This window comes from Sarcophilus harrisii, chromosome 3 (genome assembly GCF_902635505.1).
Source record: "Sarcophilus harrisii chromosome 3, mSarHar1.11, whole genome shotgun sequence".
Taxonomy (NCBI): domain Eukaryota; kingdom Metazoa; phylum Chordata; class Mammalia; order Dasyuromorphia; family Dasyuridae; genus Sarcophilus; species Sarcophilus harrisii.
In genome coordinates, this window is record NC_045428.1 from 487977660 (window position 1) to 487996079 (window position 18420).

An 18420-nucleotide genomic window follows, 5' to 3' on the forward strand; every position below is an offset into this window, starting at 1 on the left:
TTGCTGTCTGGAAGGTCCCCAACTTTAGTTCTCAGAGTTCATAGCATTCCTTGACTTGAAGCCATTTTTAACATCAATGTCCCTTCTCCCCCAATTATTTAATTCTTCACTCAAAAAGACTGAACACTCACTAAATCCACAAATATCATGAAAAACATAGCAGAGAACAAGTTCAAAACATCACAGAGTAGTTTAGAGGAGTTCTGTAGAGTTTATAAAGAGCTCTTTTTTTGTCTCTTTTGCCCCCAATTAACTCTGGTTTTTAGTTGTAGAGTAGTATGATTTTCTAGTCATCACAGCTGAGAAATCAGACTCGGAAATACTAAGTGTGCTTTCAGTAGAACTGCATTCTAATTCTGCCTTAGTCACAGTAACACTGAGGAAGCTCACCTCAATTTTTAAAAACACTAGTATTTCCCCCCCAGTGTTCCCTCATCCCCACCACCTCAAGTTTCTTAGCTCTGCAAGGGGAATAATAGTACCTCTCTATCAGGGTTTCTGTGAAGAGCAAAAGGGATGTGTGTAGCTCTTGGCAAGCCTTAAATAAGAGATAGACGTGAGCTATAGTTATTCTTTCGTTGAAAATTAAGCTGGGTCTTAGATGGATTTGGCTATAGTCACAGAGCCGGTTCGAAAACAAAAAACAAAAGCCCCTCCAAAGCCAGTTTGTCACTGTATGTATTGGCCAGCTCCGGCCCTTAGGTCCCGCGCTCGGGGTTCGCGCCCCGCCTCGGGCTCTGGGCTAGCGCTGCGCCGGGGGGGAAGCCCCTTTTCCAGGCCCTGCCTCCGCCTAGCTTCCTCGCGGCGGGAGCTCCCTCCGGGGAGCCCGGGGCCGGCCGCGGCCGCGGGGCAGGGCCCACCTGGCGATCCTTCCAGCAGGTGGCACAGAGAAGCCGCCCGGAGCAAGGGGAGAAACCCGACACTGACACGCCGCTCCCTGGGAGCCGCCGCCGCGGCTGGACAGGGAACCAGGAAATGCGCTCTCCTGGGGTGGGGAAGCACACCCCGGGGGACCGAGCGCCATGGGGAACCGGCTCTGCTGCGGGGGAAGCGGGTGAGTAGTGGGCAGGAGGGGACGCCGCTCTGGCGGCGGCCCGGGGGGAAGGGGCCCGGGGGAGGGGGTCCGGGCCGCGGGCACCCGCCAGCTGTGAGCGCCGTTCCACAGAGCGCCCGCCGAGGGGCGGCTTTTGTGCCTCCCCCTGCCTGGAGCCCCTGCGCCCGCTCCCGGCCAGCACCTGCTGCGCCCCCCTTCCTGGGGGAGCCCGGGAAAACAGCGCGCGGCTGTCTCCGCGGGAGCCGTCTCCCGGCGTGCCGCCCGCCCCGCCCCGATCGGTCCTAGGAAGGGAAACCAAGCCCCCGGTGTTCGCCTTTCCTACGCCTCTTCCCTCGCTTCTTCCTCGCTTCTTCCCGGGTCTCCTTACGTCAAGGTGGCCAAGTTTCCGCCAGTGCCAAGAATCGCGGGAGGAAGAAGCTATTTGGGTAGTCATAGAATGCGAGTGTAGAACGTCTGCTGGAATTAGTCAGGAGGGAGCTGGGTTCGGATTATACCTGAGAGTTACTACTTATCCTTCATGGACGGGCATGTCCTCTCACCTCTCAGGTTATTTCCTCCTCTGTGAAACGGCAGTAATATTTCTGCGAAATGTATCTCGTGTGGTATTCTGAGGGAGAACGGGACTTCCTCCGCCATGTAAATGTCAGATACAGTGTTATTATGTATCATCATCTCTATATATGTGTGTGTGTGTTCCTGTGTATATGCATAATATCAAGGAAATGGACATAGCAAGACCCTGTTAAGAGTATGGTAACTATAAGTTCCACATTTTCTAGGATAGTTATGATTCTTAGAAAAGAAACTGTGCTCTCTGTCTTTGTCTCTCTCTGTCTCTGTCTCTGTCTCTCTCCCCCTTTCTCTCTCTGACTCTCTTTCTCTCACTCCTCTCCCTCCCTCTCTCTCTTTCTGTCTCTTTGTCCCTGCCTCTGTCTCTATGATCTCTGTCTCTGTCTCTCTCTGACTCTCTGTCTTTCTCTCACTCCTCTCCCTCCCTCTCTCTGTCTCTGTTTCTCTCTGTCTCTCTCCCTTTCTTTCTTTGACTCTCTCTTTCTCTTTCTGTCTCTCTGTCCCTACCTCTGTCTCTGTGATTTCTCTCTGTCTCTGTCTCACTTTCTCCCTTTGTCTCTGTCTCTGTTTTTCTCTTTCTCTGTCTGTCTGTCTCTCTCCCTTTGTCTCTGTCTCTGTTTCTCTCTCTCTCTCTCTGTCTCTATCTCTCTCTCTGTGTGTCTCTCTGTCTCTGTCTCTGACTCTCTCTCTCCCCTCCCAACTAGTGTCACCATATCCAAGAATCATCATCTTTTTTTTTCTGTGGCCCCATTCTGGCTGGTCATTCTCCACTCTAGTTTAAGCTAATAAGGATTTCTGTTTAATAAAGGCCTCCATAAAAAGAGAAGCTATAGTCTTCTTTACTTCCTCTTTCCATTTTTCTTACATTATTAGAGACAGTGCTTCCTTTGGTCTAACCTAAATTCAGTTTTATTGATAGTAAGCATAAATAAAAGTTACTTGTTGTCCTATGATAAATAATCCTTCAGATACATGAAAATACTGTGAAAGATATATATATTTTAAATTTGTGGATTTAGTCAAATGCTATGAGTAGGGTGTGGCCTATACCTATGCTCTGCACATCCCTTTACAATGTCCTCATGGGAGAGCTGGTGACATCACCCCTTGGACTGCTGTTATATGGTCTGGACCTGTATAATCTATTACTGACTTCCTCAACCTTCTCTCCACAAGCAGATTAATTGGAAGAGAAGAGGTCATTTCAAATATTAAAATTCTAGGATCTTTGATTTAATGGATTGTGGTAGGATAAAGTTGTGTGTGATAGAGCAGAAATGAATATACTTTGAGAGCCTCTGGACAAGGGTGGGAGAGTTGGGAACAGGAGGAAAAGAGCAGAAGGGGAAATAAGGGAATGGAGACATAGCTTTGAAAGTTTCCATTCTTCCTATCTATCTTAGATAGTGGATAAAGACCTAGGATCCTCCCAATTTAGAAAGCTAAACATGTGTTGAAAAATTCCCTGATTTCCAAAGCAGGAAAAACAACATTACTTGGAAGCTTCACTTGGAGTTTTTTGTTTTTTGTTTTTTTACTTCTTTTTAAAAGAAGGAACTCAAGATCTCTAGGGAGGCTTCTAGTCAACAGATGTGGGTGGATTTGATCAGAACTAAGATTAAGGTTACAAGAATAAATATATATGATAACCTCCAAAGAATTTAGACTGGCTTTCCTGGATCTAGTGATACTTGGTATCAGGTAGACAGAAGGGCTCCATCAGGGACCCCAGGGATCCAGAAGGGAGTTATAAGAGGAAGGTCTGTTGTCCAATGTGAGCAGAACAGCTGAGTCAGGAAGTCAAATCTGATCTTTGGGCTCCATGAACAGAGTGCCTCTGGAGAGAATGGCAAAGGTTAAATATTTCTGGCTTTCTCTGTTAATTAAAAACAAGGGCAGGGAAAAGGGGAGGAGAAATTGCCTTTTAGGGAAGAGGCTGGAGGAGACTCCAACCCACCCAGTCCTGAGTGTGACAGTCAAAAATGAATCTTCCTAGTAGAAGATTCAGGAACAAAGTTCTTTCAAACAAAGGCACCGGGTGTCCCTAAATTCAGAGACATTCTACTCAGGATGACAGCACTCCCTTTCTGGCCCTTGGGATTAGTCAGCCAGACAATCCCAGAATAGCTCTGAGTTAGGCTGCATTCCTGGCAGGTAGTGAGTGGCCTGATTGCCCAAGACTGTATTTTGGGCTCAATTATGTCAGTTGTACCAAACAACCTTCCAGAAAAATCTGGGGTGTATCCTGTACTTCTTGTGTATCTTTAGGACAGCTAGTCCCTGTTGGGAAGTGGAATACCAAAGGGTAGAAAATAGGGGAGTTTGAGTTTCTCCGGGGTTTCAGAGACCTTGATCAGGGCATCTGAGAAATAAATACAAAGGCTATGTCTCAGGCTGGAAACCTGGAAGCACAAACTCATTTTTTGGGTGAAAGATCTGTTCATTTGGAGGGTGTTACAGATTCCTTCCTGTTCAGCTAGTCCCGCCAGACTCTGATAGGAAACAGCTCATCCAAGTCTGTCTCCGGAAGAAAAGAACTGGCACGGTAGAAATAGCACCAGACCCATATACAGTGTGTACTCAGGGACTGATTTGTGCCCGCTCCAGTGACAAGACCAACTCTGAGCTTGCCTGTGGCAGAAGACAGCTTGCAGGTAAATGAAAAGCCAGTGCACTGGAGGGCATTTGCTATCTCCTGCCAAGAAGGGCCTTCAGGGAACATGAGCCTGTAGGGATTCAGAGATTAAAGGAGAATTGTAGACCATAGTATATCTGGATTTCATCAAGGCATTTGATTCAAGATAGCCTGGGCTGAATGATAGGTAGGTTTAAAACTGGTTAAATGATCAAACTCAGTTAAGACTCTAGTGGCCTTTTCCATAACCATTCACATTCAACATTTTTACCCACAATTTGGATGAAGACAAAGGTGCGTGTGCATAGCAAATATGTAGATAACACAAGATTTCAGAGTTGGTCTTCAAAAGATCTGAGTTCAAATGTGACCTAAAACACTGTGTGATCTTAGGCAAGTAATTTAACTCCTTTTTATTTCAGGGTTGTTTTGAGGATCAAATAGATTAGTATTGTAAAATATTTAGTCCAGTATGTGGAACATAGTAGGCCCTATATAATTTTTAGATATGATTATCATTATTAATATAATTAAGATATAATCCACAAGCAATTATTAAGCCAAATACTATGGATACAAGAAAAAAGCAAAAAAAAACCCAAAACTCTCTGCCTTCAAGGAATTTACAGTCTCATAGATGAGAAAACATATACATAAATTAGCCCATATAAGTTAAACATAGAGTAGATGAAATAGTAGTCTTGAAAAAGAAGGCACTATGAACTGATCCTGAGTGAAATGAACAGAACCAGGAGATCATTATACACACTAACAACAAGATTATGTGATGATCAGTTCTGATGGACATGGCTCTCTTTAACTTTGAGTTGATTCAGACTAATTTCAATAGAATTGTGTTGGAGAGAGCCATCTGCATCCAGAGAGAAGACCGTGGGAACTGAATGTAGATCACAACATAGTAATTTCACCTTCATTGTTGTTGTTTGCTTACTTGTTTTTTTCTTTCCCTTTTTTCCCTTTTTTGATCACATTTTTCTTGTGCACCATGATAAATGTGGAATTATGTTTAGAAGAATTGTACATTTAACCTATGTTGGATTACTTGCTGTCTAGGGAAGGGGAGAGAGGGAGGAAGAAAAATATGGAACACAAGGTTTTGCAAGAGGGAAAATTAAAAACTATCTTTGCATGTATTTTGAAAAACAAAAAGCTATTTTTAAAAATAAATAAAATAAAGAAGGGAAGGCACTAGCAGCTGGAGGGACTAGTGGAAGTCTCCTGAAAGAAGTGGTACTTGAGCCAAGTTTTAAGAAATTAATGGATTTTAGGAGCCAGAGCTTTGGGGAGAAAGCATTCCAATCATGAAGGCAGCTAATATAAAGGAAAAGAAAGAGAACATGGAGTAACACATTTGAGAGATAGCAAGTAGACTGGCATGATCTCATTGTAGTTTGTGGAGAGAATCATAATCTATTAAAAAAGAAAAAACTGGAAATATAGGAAGGGGAAGGTTCTAAAAAGCTTATAAAGCCAAACAGAAGAGTTTGTATTTTTAACAAAAAAAAAAAAATCCTAGAGGTAATAGGGAGCCATTGGAGTTTATCTAGCAAGGGAGTAACATAACCAGATTTGGTTTTAGGAAAGGAGAAGAAATTGACTGGATCAATGAGGAAGCTATTATAATAGTCCAGTTGAGAGGTAAGTAGGGCCTCAGCTAAGGTGGTGGTTGTGTAAATATTGATAAGGGAACTGTGGAGAAAAGTAGAGTCAGATTCAACAAGATTTAGCAACTGATTGTGTGTGTAGAGTAAGTGAAAGTAGGAAATTAAAGATGACCCCAAAGTTATGTGAGTTGGAGTGGTGCTGATGAGGTCCTGGGTAACCAGTTTGGTTGAGAAAGCCAGAACTATTGTAAACAATCTGGGAATCTAGCCACTCCCCAAGGTAAGCTGGGAGAGGCACTGATAGGGGGACCTTTTTGATTTTGAGTTAAGAGTTTTGTTTGAGTGGACTTTATTACAGCCCAACCCCAAGTAGAGGTCACCAAATGCAGTATCCCCTCCAAGTTATGATGTCAGACCCCCTAAGTTATAAAAAAGTTTAACTGTACCTCACCAACTGCTAACCTGGAATTCAGTCCACTAGTTAATAGTGTCCTCCTTCCTTTTGGTGTCTTTCTCCTTCTTCTACCCAACTCTTTTTGGGATGAGAAATTCCTTTTAGGGTTAGGCCATCAAGTCAATGGTGTAACCCCTTCCCCAATAACTCCTTTTTGGAATTAGTTTGCTTGCTAAACAGCACAATAGTTATCACAGGTAAGATGGGTTCAGGGAAGACTAGCACTTTTGGGGTGAGGGCTGCTTCCCCACTTTGGTGTCCACTTCTCATCTAGGTAGCTGGACCATACACAGTAGCCACACTCTTTTGGCAGCCGGACTAAACCAGCTTGAGGGTAACTAGAGGTCTAAACCCAATAGGAAGTTAGGAGGGTGTCTACCCCAAGCACATGAAGACTCTCCACGTGGAATAGGTTGATCCAATAGAGATGATGACAGGTAAAGGAGGTACTAAGGAGTTTGGTTAGACAGGAAAATTACCTGCAAGGCCATCCACTGCATCTTGAATCATTATTGGTTGTTTGGACACCAATGATGACCAGAAAAGGGTTGCTTCACTTAAATCCAATTTACACATAAATCAAAAGACATCAGGACCCTAAACTCCTTTTAGGGTTAGTTTAGTAATCCCCACTTGCCACATCTTAATGGTCACGTCAAGGGGAAAGCTATTATAATAGTCCAGATGAGAGGCAGGAGCACCTGAACCAGGGTGGTGGTTGTGTGAATACTGAATGTGTGAATGTGTGGAATCAGCAAGATTTGGACTTTCCCCTTGTTAATTGCTAAAACCCTTTTCCTTGCTAAAGACTGTTATGGATTTAGCCTGTTCTTAGCGGCATAATAAAGTTTTTGTCCCTTGATTTGGAGGATGTCTAAGCTCGCAAAATTTTTTTGAAACAATCTGTGACACTGGCCTGAAACCTCAATATACTTTTGGGGTATCATCCATACCCTATCATTTGGTTGCCAAACCCCATCATTTTGATACTAGGAGAGTCTGTATCCTGTTGATAGATTGAAAGAGGAATTGGCTTTTTGGAGGAAAGATAATGAGTTTGGGGGAAAGATAATGTTTTGGATATGTCTAATTTGATATTACTATAAATCATCCAGATTAAAGGCAGTTGGTTAAAAAGGACTGGAGCTCAGAAGAGAGACTAAGGATGAAGGTACACAGCTGGGAAAAATCTGTATTGAGTAGATAAGCAAACAAAGTAGAGCTGAGGAAATAACCAAGAGAAAAGAGAAGAAGGTCCAGAAAAGTCCTGGAAAAAAAGGCTACAGTTAATAGGTATATTATGGATGAAAATTCTGCAAAATAGACTAAGGATGAGTGGTCATAGAGGTAGGTTGTTGTTTGTCCTTTGTTCTTGAAGAAGGCATCAGGGAGGGGATGTCATGACATGCAAGTGAATTGGATTTAAGTAATGGAAGGTTGTGCAAAGTCAGCAGCCTCACTTGCTCCTCCTGAACCTTCTGAGTTCAGTGGCTAGACATAGGTGAGGATAACTGGGGATGGTTCAAGTGGGAGACCTTGGCCTTTTTAAGATCTTTAACAGGTCTCAATGTGACTGAAGCAGCTCCCATTCAGTGATTAAGGCTAGGTAAGAATTGAGGTAAAGAATGACCTCTTTTTCCTAGCTAACAACAACAACAACAAAATACAGTTGGGGAGGGGAACATCCTGAGGGTTTCTGGCCAAAACAGAGATAATTGCTATTTATATTTACGCTGGGGCAATCAGGCCAAAACAAAGTAGAGTAATTTGGGTTTAAGACATGATTTTTAAGAAAGAAATTCTAGCCATAAGATAGAAGGAAGGAAGGAGGGAGGGAAGGAGGAATGGAGAAAGGGAGGGAGGAAGGGAAGGAATGAAGGGAGGAAGGGAAGGAATGAAGGGAGGGAGGGAGGAAGGAAGGAAGGAAGGAAGGGAGGAAGAGAGGAAGAAGGAAGGAAGGAAGGAAGGAAGGAAGGAAGCCATGTTGCTCAATTCTCAGTGGCAACCCCTACTCAGAGTTTGTTGTTTGTCTTTCATTCTCAAAGACATAACCTTGCATAGCCTTCGCTCATACACAGAAATGAGTTCACAGAGGAGAACCAAGAAGGAACAAACTGTCATAAAAATCCAGAAGTGAGAGCATATCTGGGAAGAAAAAGGTAATCAACAGTATCAAACACTGAAAGAGGTCAGGAAGAATGAGGATTGGGAAAAGATCACTCAATTTAACAATTACTGATAACTTTGGAGAGGGTAGTTTCAGCTGAATGATAAAATTGGAAGTCAGACTACAAAGAGTTAAGAAGAGACTGAGAAAGAGGAGAGAGAGACAGAGTGCAGGTAGCTTTTTCATGAATTTTAGCTGAGAAGTAGAGATATACACTGATGGCTAGAGAACGTGGTTAGTAGGGTCAAGAGAGAGAGTATTTTTTAAAGATGAAGGTGACCTGAGTCTGTTTGGAGGCAGGAAAGGGAGGATAATAGAGGAGAGATTGAAGATTAGAGTGAGAATGGAATTAATAGTTGGGGCAGTCTGCTGGAAAAAATAGGAGGGGATGGGATTTAGCATACATATAGAAGGCTGGCTTTACCAAGAAGGCGGCCATACCTTTTGATAGGGCTGATAATAAACACCATATAATGGTAGGCAGCTGCTGTAGCACCAGATATGTTATTTAGGCATCAGATTATAGTAAAGGCCAATTGTTAGGGTTCGGTCATGTGAAGAATTCACATTGGCCTTTCTCTTTGGTAAAAGGTAGTTTTATTTAGGGGAAGAGGTTACAGACAAAATGATGAGATACACCAACACCAGGAACAGTAAATATGAAACAGAGCTGGGAGAAAGGGGTTTTAATAATTAATGATGGAAAGGGCAAGTTCCCTATGTATCAGTCCATGTATCAAGAGAAAGGAAATGATTCTTGAGGTTGGGGCGTGGCCTTAGGCTGGCAGGCTAAATTCTGAAAGGGACTCAGCACCCCAAAAGAGTTTAGTTAGCTATACAGAAGAGAAGTGGGGTCTGGAGCCTGGTGGAGTTAGGAGAGATAACAAAGGGCAAGGGGAAGGAGTAAGAGAAAAGATATGATGAGATATCAAAGAGGTCCTGAATGGTGGGCTGAGAGAAACTGAAGTTGATAAAAATTATTCCCTGGGGCAGGCAGGCAGGAAGAAGGTTCTGATAATCGAGATCAGTTTAGTCCAACCCACTGGAGGTAACCAGTCAGAAATCCAAGTTATGTCAAGTTACTGAGGCTAAATCCTCCCTATAAGCCAACTTTTAGCCCCATGCCATAATTGCTGCCCTCCTTTGGGTCAGCCCACCACAGCACTCTGCTTTCCCTCTCCCTCCCCCCACACCACGTGATTTCTCCCCTAACCCCACTAATGCTTCCCAACCCCACTTCTCCTTCCAGCTAACTCTTTCAGGGTGCTAGGTCCCTTTCAGCATTTGGCCTGCCGGCTAAGGCTTGTCCCAATCTCATGGGGTGTTCCCTTTCTACTGGGTATTTGTGAGCTTTACTGAGGAACTTGTCTCTCATATGCCCTCCCACCTTGACTTCATATTTACCATCCCAGGTGACTATTGTATTGTGCCAAAGTTCCCTTTTAAGTATTGTGACACAGTTTCTCCAATTGTCCTATTTAGTTATTCTGCCTCAGGTTATAACCTTTCCCTCTTAATGTTTGATGAGATAAAGGTCTACCTCAGTTGCTCTGCCCCAAAACCCCAGGATATAATCATTCCCTCTTAAATGGTTGATGAGATGAAGGTTTTATATCTTTAGTTTATAGACATTCCTTCTTAATGTTTGACAGGATAAAGGTTTATCCATTTTAGATGTCATTAGAATATCAATAACCTCCCTCCATTGTGTCATCCTAGGGGCCTCCCTCCATTAGGTTATCCCCACCCAGGTACCTCCCCCATTGTGTCCTGTTCTTCTCATCCCATAAAAGGCTTGCTCTCTGAGTACTTCTTGGCTGGACTCTTTGAGATGATAGTTTCGTCCAGCCCTGGGATCAACCATGGATGCATTTGGTCCCAGTATTTCTCTCCATTTAATAAACTACTGAATTGGTCTCTAATCTCTGTCTTGCTCAGTTTCTTTGCCACTACAGTATCCCTTCATTTTGTCTGTAACCTCTTCCTTTAAATAAACCTAGCTTTTGCCAAAGAGAATGGCCTTGTGAATTCTTCACATGACCGAACCCTTTCTTCTGGTACCTGCCATCATCTGGTGTCTATGTCATAGATCATATCAGTGGCAGAGTGAAGTGGCAGACTGACCCAAAGAAGGGCAGGAAATATAGCATGGGCCCTAAGTAGATTTTATAGGGAAAACGTGGCTTCGGGGAAATGACTGGGATTTCAGAGTGGACATGGCAAGGTAAGGCTGCCTAAGACCCCAATAGAGGTTATGTACCCTCAGGGTTATGACATAACTTGGATACCGACTGGACTATCTCCTCGGAGAATGGGACCTTGAAGCTAAAATGATTTCTATCCGTGCCTTCTCCCTGCCTCCCCCAGGGATCAATTCTTACTAATTCTTCTGTTTCTCTCTGCTCAAAAACCCACCATTCAGGACCTTGTCATTTTAAAGTGAAAATAAAGGTATCATATGATGTGATATTATGAAATAGAAATATGAAATAGATTTAGGAAAGCATAGTGGTCAGCAGCATGGAACAACCATCACAGGTTACAAAGATTTGTTCTTTATTACATGAACTAGCTCATGACTTAGCAAGGTAGAGTCATACTGATTAAACAACTTGTTTTTTGGGGGAACCAACTTTTAAAGTCTAAGGGGAGCAGAAGAGTTGGGTTGGGGAGGAAGCCAGGATTTAAGGAATAAGGGGAAGAACCAGGAAGGAGTTTGGTTGTCTAAATATCTGCTAATCAAGACAGCCTCAAAGATTGGAGTACTAACAATGGAAAGCCTGTTGAACTCCAGTTTCACATCATTCCATTCTAATTGGATAGTCTGGGAGAATGACTTCATTACGACTGATAACAGGAACTTGATTGGGTCTGTTTTTAACAATTCTTGAGAAAAAGCTGGTTTAGAATTCACAAGCTGGTTTAGAGTTCCCAGCACCTTCATCAAAAACTGAAGCAAAGGAGAAAGAGGAAGGATGTTAAGGAGGTTGAGAGATAATAATAAGGGGGGAAAAGATAGCTAATGGTAAATGACCTCGATTTTTAAAATGAAGTATGAGGTGAGATTCTCAACTGAGAGTGGTAGGAGGAGATGCTGTGGGAGAAAAGAACAGAAGGTTTGGGACAGATGCTGTGATGAGTAGGATAGTGAATAAATTAAGCAGCCAGGTCACACAGTGCATAGAGTGCTGGACCTGGAGTCAGTAAGACTCATATTCCTGAGTTCAAATCTGGTATGAGACACTCACTAGCTGTGTGACCCTGGAAAAGTCACATAACCCTGTGTGCCTCTGTTTTCTCATGTATAAAATAAACTAGAAAAAGAAACAACCATTCCAATATCTTTGCCAAGAAAAATCCATATTGGATCATGAAGAGTTGGACAAAGTGAAGACAATTAAACAATAACAACAAGAGAAAGTTTTCTAGCTAAAACCCACTTGAGATTATATAACAAGGACTAAGGATGAGACTATAAGTGACTTGACCTGGGTCACACTTCTGCTAAGGGTCTGTGACTGGGCTCAACAAAGGCCTCCTGACTACAAATCAGAAAGCTTTATCAAATATTTTGGCCCCTGAGTGCCCTGAGAGGAGAGATTAGAAATCCAGGAATTGAGTTAGGAAAAATAAAGCATAAAGACAAGATAGAAAAACAAAATAGAATAAATAAATTCCACAGTTCTTGAAAACAGGAATGGAAAATTTGTGGATTCTGGCCTGATCAAGAATATATCAAGAGCTGTTCCTGTGTGTAGCAGCTTGGAGTATAAGAGGAGTTCAAGGAACTTGAATTGATTTGAAGAAACACCAAAGGTGTTATTGTATATAACAATATACAATACTGTTGTAAGGTGAAATTTCCTATTATGAGGATGGTAGAGAGGAAGACAATGATTAAGGGACTGAACTTGTTGAAAAAATAGAAAGTCCTGGATGCTCAGAGAGACCATTCAAGGCACCAAGATTAGGTGATATATGAGGGAGGGAAGCTCAAAAAGGAGAAGTTGCTGAGTAAAAGGCTAGAAATGGGAAGATTGGAATTCAAATGTACCCTCAGGGGCAGCAGCTAGGTGATGCAGTGGATAGAGCACCAGCCCTGAAGTCAGCAGGACCTGAGTTCAAATCCAACCTCAGGACACTTTAACACTTACTAGCCCTATGACCCTAGGCAAGTCATTTAACCCCAATGCCTCACCAAAACAAACAAAACAAACAAATGTGACCTCAGATGCTTACTAAGTATATCATCCAGGCCAAGTCACTGTGAAGTTGAAATCTGGCACCAGGTGATGAGGTTTGGTACCATATGATGGACCTCAGTAGCAATTCACATGAGAAGAATTCTCCATGGCCATCTCACAGCTGAAAGGTACCTTTATTTATCAGAAGAGGTAGCTGACAAAATGAACAAGGAAGTGGTAAATATGAAAAAGATGTGAAAGAGCATATAGTTAAAAATTAACATTGGAAAAGACAAGTTTCCCAGGGGAACTCACAATTAACCAGGAGAAAGGGAATATGTCATCAGGTGGAAGTATGCCATTAACTGGCAGGCTAAATCCATAGAGGAGTTTACAAACTAAAGAGGTTAATTTACTATAACAAGGAGAAAGTGACCATGAGGCATGGGGAAGGGGTGAGGAGAAAGGCAACCACAAGGCAGAGTGTTGTGGTAACCTAACCCAAAAGGGATTCAGCTAAGATGGCACAGGCCATGGGCAGATTTATAGCGGAAATTTAACCTGAGAGACTTGACATCATAACTTGGCTTTCCAACTGGATACATAAGGTGGGGTTTCCCAAGACTTCCAAAGAGATGACACTATAAGGCTGAGTTGATCCCCATCAGTATTTTCCCTGATTGCTTCAGGGAATATTATAATCTAATCAATATTTCAGGCTTTCTCTGCTACCCCCACCTAGTTACCGAGGACGTCTGGGATCCAGAAGTTTTCCAAGAGGCTGGAACAATGGGCAGAACTTAATAAGATGAGCTTTGGCAAATATAAAGTTCTGCATCTAGGCTTTAAAACAAAAGCAAAAACTTCCAAAGTACAGGATGGAGATTCACAGTATAGGAAAAAGGCCTGGAAATTTAGAGACTGTAACCTAATAATGAAGAAAAAATATAATGTACTTTTTGAGTTGGCTCATGTTTGCTAGAGATAATTTTATTAAAAATTAATCTATAGCCATGCCATTTCTAGCTTGGAGAGAGAAATATCCAAATTGGTGTAATCTCCCATACCCTGTGACATGATTTTCTGCCCTAAAATAATTGAGAAAACATTTATAGAAAACTTGTGTATGTGAAATGTCATATGTTAAGTACAGTTACATTCTAGTTTTTTTCTGGACTACTTTCTTAAGAATTAAAAAGTTCTTTAATTTTTCAAAATATATGCAAAGATAGTTTTCAACATTCAGCCTTGCAAAACCTTGTGTTCCAAATTTTTCTCTCTTTCTCTCCCCAGCTCCCTCCCCTAAATAAATAAAATAAATATTAAAAATAAAATACGGTAGCAAGAACCCAATATAGTAATCCATATACGATTCTTCTAAATATATTTCCACATTCATCATGCTATACAAGAAAAATCAGATCAAAAGGTGGAAGAAATGGGAAAGAAAAAACAAACAAGCAAACAATAACAACAAAAATGGTGAAATTATTCTGTGATCCACAGTCAGTTTCCATAGTCCTCTGGATGGGGATGGCTCTTTCCATCACAAGAATATTGGATTCTTCAATCTATATCTTAACACAAAATACAAAAGAGGACACTGCTCTTAGGTCAAAGCACTAATCATTTCGATGGATGAGGATTTTATCCATGTTGAAGTTTGGTTATCAACACTGATCCATTTCCCTGAGAAAGAACAGAGGCCCAAGAAATAATGTTTAGCCTTTGTTCTACCTACTTTCCTAAAAGGAAAAGTCTGGAAATGGTTTTAGCCTGGAGAAATATGATTTCCTAATACTTCTAAAGAAACTAAAAGGATGTTTTAAAATGTATATTATACAAAAATATTATGTCAACCAGAGGATGCTCCCAAAGCTAAGCTGCATTAATAGAAGTATAGAATAAGGGAACTGAAATATTTAAGGAGGGAGATGACAAACAGAAGCATATTTTAGAAGAGTTATGACTAGGATGGTGAGCAGACTTGAGGAACTAGGAATGTTTACCCCCAAGAAGAAAAGACTTGGGTGAGTATCTTTGTAGTTGCCTTCAAAAATATGAAATATTGAACAGGGAAAAAGAGATTACATTTTTTCTGCTTGACTGCAGAGGGCAGATCTATGGCCAACAGGAAAAAGTCACATTTCCATTCATGGTTATTATTAATCTATTAGTAAATAATGTATTAACATGTCAGGCACTATGCTGAGTGCTAAAGATACAAAAAAAGACAAAAGATAGTCCTTGTCCTCATGGAGCTTACAATCTAATGGAGGAAACAGCAAGCAAACAAATATTTACAGAGCAAGCTATACACAGGATAAATAAGGAAATTGGCTGAAGGCAGGCACTGTCATTAAAAGGGTTGAAAAAGACTTTCCATAGGGGGAGTATTATTATTATTATTATAAATTTGGTTCTAATACCACTTCATACTGTGAAGTGGCCTAGAATTCTCAAAAGCAATGCCAGGAGAACACAAGCTCTGGCAGGTAGTCCTACTGAGTGAGAAAGGCTTCCAGTAAGGATTTACCCAGTAATAGTGTTCCTTGAAGATTATCACCAGAAGATTGACAGCCAGGTGATTTTTGTTTGTTTGCTTTGATCAGAGCATGATCATTATTTTGCTGAGGCATGGGAACGGAGAGGGGTTACAATTTGTTTTGGAGTGTACATCCATGTCATTGAAGTAATGTATCCTTTGAGTGTATAGTCAGAGAATGACAATGATGATGATGATATGAATGTTTATCATCAGCCAGGTTTAGTAACTTTGTGGAGGTATGAGTATGATACAATGGATAGAAAGCTGGTAACAAAGTCAGACTTTCTCCATAACGGGCCACCAAAATGATGGGGTATGGGGGTGATACCCCAAAAGTATATTGGAGTTGTAGGCTGATGTTATGGGGTATTTCTTTTTTTATTTTTTTTTTATTTTTTATTTAATAGCCTTTTATTTACAGGATATATACATGGGTAACTTTACAGCATTAACAATTGCCAAATGTTATGGGGTATTTCAAAAGAATTTGTAAGCATAGGCCTCCACATCAAGGGGCAAAGATTTTATTATACTGTTAAAAAACAGGCTAAATTTCAAGAGAAGTTAGCTGATTAACTCCAGAAAGCAATTAGCTATATATAAGGAGAAAGATGCCATAAGGTGGGAGTAAACCATTGACTTGTGGGCTAGCCCTAAAAATAGAAAATCTACATTGTGAGCACATCTTTTATAGGGGAAATATAACCTGGGTGGCTAACATCATAACTAAGCTTTCAGATAGGATACAGTAAATTGGAGTTATGATGACTTTGTCAATGCAGGGAATAAAAAGTACTTAAGGCTAAGATGAACCTATACATAGTTCTCCCTTCTTGCCTCTGGGATTATTACAATTTTATCAGTGTTCCTCCTTGCTTGCTAGGGAGTAGTTAGATTTCCAGATTGTTTACAGTGATTCAAGCTTTCTCTGCTAATGCGCCCACCTGTCTCCCCAGGACCTCCTTAGTATGATACAATGGATAGAAAGCTGGTAACAAAGTCAGGAAGACGGGTTCAAATTTTGTCTGACACTCATTCTGGTCATATGCCCTAGGAAAGACTTAGTAGTCTGGGCAACTCTCTAAGAGTAGAATTGAAGGAGCAGCTAGGTGGCGCAGTGGCAGAGGACCAACCCTGAAGTCAGGAGGACCTGAGTTCAAATTTGACCTCAGACATTTAACACTTCAGTAAAAAGGAAAAAAAAGTGAGAGAGAGTAAAATTGAAGGGAAAATTTGTCACTTTGAAGAAAAAGATTCCCTCTTCCAAAAAAAATCATAGTCTAGTTTTTATCCCTCCGGGAACCTTCCTATCATCAGAATTATTGCAGAGCACATGTATATAGGGCTGGGGGTGGAGGAGGAGTGTGGGAGGTTATAAAGAAAGAGAATGGTGCACACTTAGATAATGTGTCTTCCATCACAGGAGCTGCCCATCATCATTCCACAAGAAAAAGAAAAGAGGTAAGTTAGGGATTGGGAAAAGGGCTCTGAGGACACCAGTGAAATGGGGGTATGGAGAGGAAGAAATTAGAGAGGATAGAGAGAAAAAAAAGTATATTTAGAGAGGGCAAAAGGAAGGTTTGCAAACAACATGGAGAAATAGTTTTAAAACGAATATTTGTAGAGCTGAAGCTGCCTCCACACTCACAATGCTCCTGACTTTGTTTCCCCCCATCCCCTCCCCAGGATATGATATTAAGAGTTTATTGCTCAGTCAGGCATTTTGTGTTTAATCATTTGGGTTTCTTCCCTTCAGGGAATCATGCAAAAAGAAGAACAGAGAAGCAGCCACAGAAGAGCACAAAGGTAATGTAATAGTGCATTCTTGTTCCAGTTCCAATACCTGGGAAGAGCATTCTAACAAGACATTGAGAACTAGGGATCTGTACACTTGGGACCAATGATGGTTTTCAGGATGTGTAGACCTTTCTGGTTCAGTTCCTTCCTACAAAGGCAGACTAAGAGAAGATCACTGTGTAACTGGTTCTGTTGGGAGTGAGGCACAAACCCAAATCTCAGTTCCCTAAATACTTCCTCTTCCCCCAGGGCCCTGAGTCGGCGGTGGGACATACCTATGAAGTGGTGTCGGAGTTGCCCCGGTCTGGAGAGGGGACTGGAGGCCCTCCTTCGGAGGACAGCAGCTTGCATTACGCAGACATCCAAGTGTGCAGCCGGACCCCGCCGAGATCTGCCCGCGAGGTGAAGCACCTACAGATACAGAACGCCACCGAGTACGCCACCATTAGGTTTCCCCAAGCCGCATCCCACTATGACAGCAAAAATGGTACCCTGGTGTAAGCCTGGGTTGTGAGGCACTGTGGGACGGAGAACATGGGGCAGTCCCTGTCCATCACCAGAGGACAGAAGTCCTACACTTCTACAAGAGATATCCGAGACTGCCGGGGACTGGGTGGCCGCCCTCCTTTCTTTGCCAATCTCCAAGTGTCTCCGGGCTCCCTGGAGCTTTAAGACCTGATTCCCCTTTCGGGGTCTGGCTCTATCTTTGGTATCAGAAACCGAAGGTCGGATGAATCTCCACAAACTAACAAAGATAGGCTGTTGCCAAGAGTCACGGGCTAGTCCCTTGCTCCCCCACAAAGCACAAAAATGTCGGTAACTCTATAAGCCGTTGGACGAAACCCTGATGATCTGGAGGAAACCCCAGAAGCTAGAGAAAAAAGTTAGCCCCTGAAGATTCTGCGTCCTGAAAGCGCAATGTCCGTGCCCGGTGTGAGACCGGCAGCCTCCCGTCCTCCTCCACCCGGGGGAAGTGGGCACAAGCTCCGCCCGTGGAAGATGATGGTTCACACTGATACAAGGGGCCTCCCAGGGTGGGGAGGGGAGCATCCCTAGGGAGGAGCGGGGACCGTGCAGGAAGCTGGCTGGGATCCTCCTGGGATTAGTCCCTTGGTTGGTTGCAAGGCCGGTTCTAGGGCCGGCCCGGAGAAAGGGGGTCCTACGGGATGAATAAACCGATGTGAAACACGCTGCATGGGAGTTTGGTGCCTTCTCTGGGGAGAGGGGGCGTCTTCTCGGGGCTCACTCCGTCCCACGCTCTCAGAGGTAGGGGCTCGGTCCTAGAAGTGACCGGGACCGGGAGGGTGGAGGAACGTGGTGCCACGGCTCGTGAAGGGGGCGGGGACGGAGAGAATTTGGGGGTGGGGGTGGGGGGGGGGTTGTTGC

The 18420-nt window shown here is 42.7% G+C and overlaps 2 protein-coding genes across 3 annotated transcripts in view; both read left to right on the top strand.

Annotated features, from left to right (window-relative positions):
• The first annotated feature begins 658 nt into the window (after window positions 1-658).
• Window positions 659-18420, top strand: part of DIXDC1 (DIX domain containing 1) — a 78966-nt gene continuing 61204 nt past the window's right edge. Inside the window, exon 1 of the mRNA XM_031961172.1 lies at window positions 659-1054. Coding sequence (XP_031817032.1) covers window positions 677-1054 — 378 coding nt within the window. The 5' untranslated portion in view covers window positions 659-676. The remainder of the gene's footprint in view (window positions 1055-18420) is intronic.
• Window positions 973-18227, top strand: C3H11orf52 (chromosome 3 C11orf52 homolog). Of its 2 annotated transcripts, none has more exons than XM_012545034.3 (4): window positions 973-1054; window positions 16661-16698; window positions 16994-17043; window positions 17284-18227. In XM_012545034.3, exons 1-4 carry the CDS (start codon window positions 1023-1025, stop codon window positions 17533-17535), a joined length of 372 nt encoding a protein of 123 aa, XP_012400488.1. In that variant the 5' UTR covers window positions 973-1022; the 3' UTR covers window positions 17536-18227. The 2 variants fall into 2 exon arrangements, with proteins under 2 accessions (XP_012400488.1, XP_031817037.1); XM_031961177.1 differs by lacking the exon at window positions 973-1054 and adding an exon at window positions 12730-12877.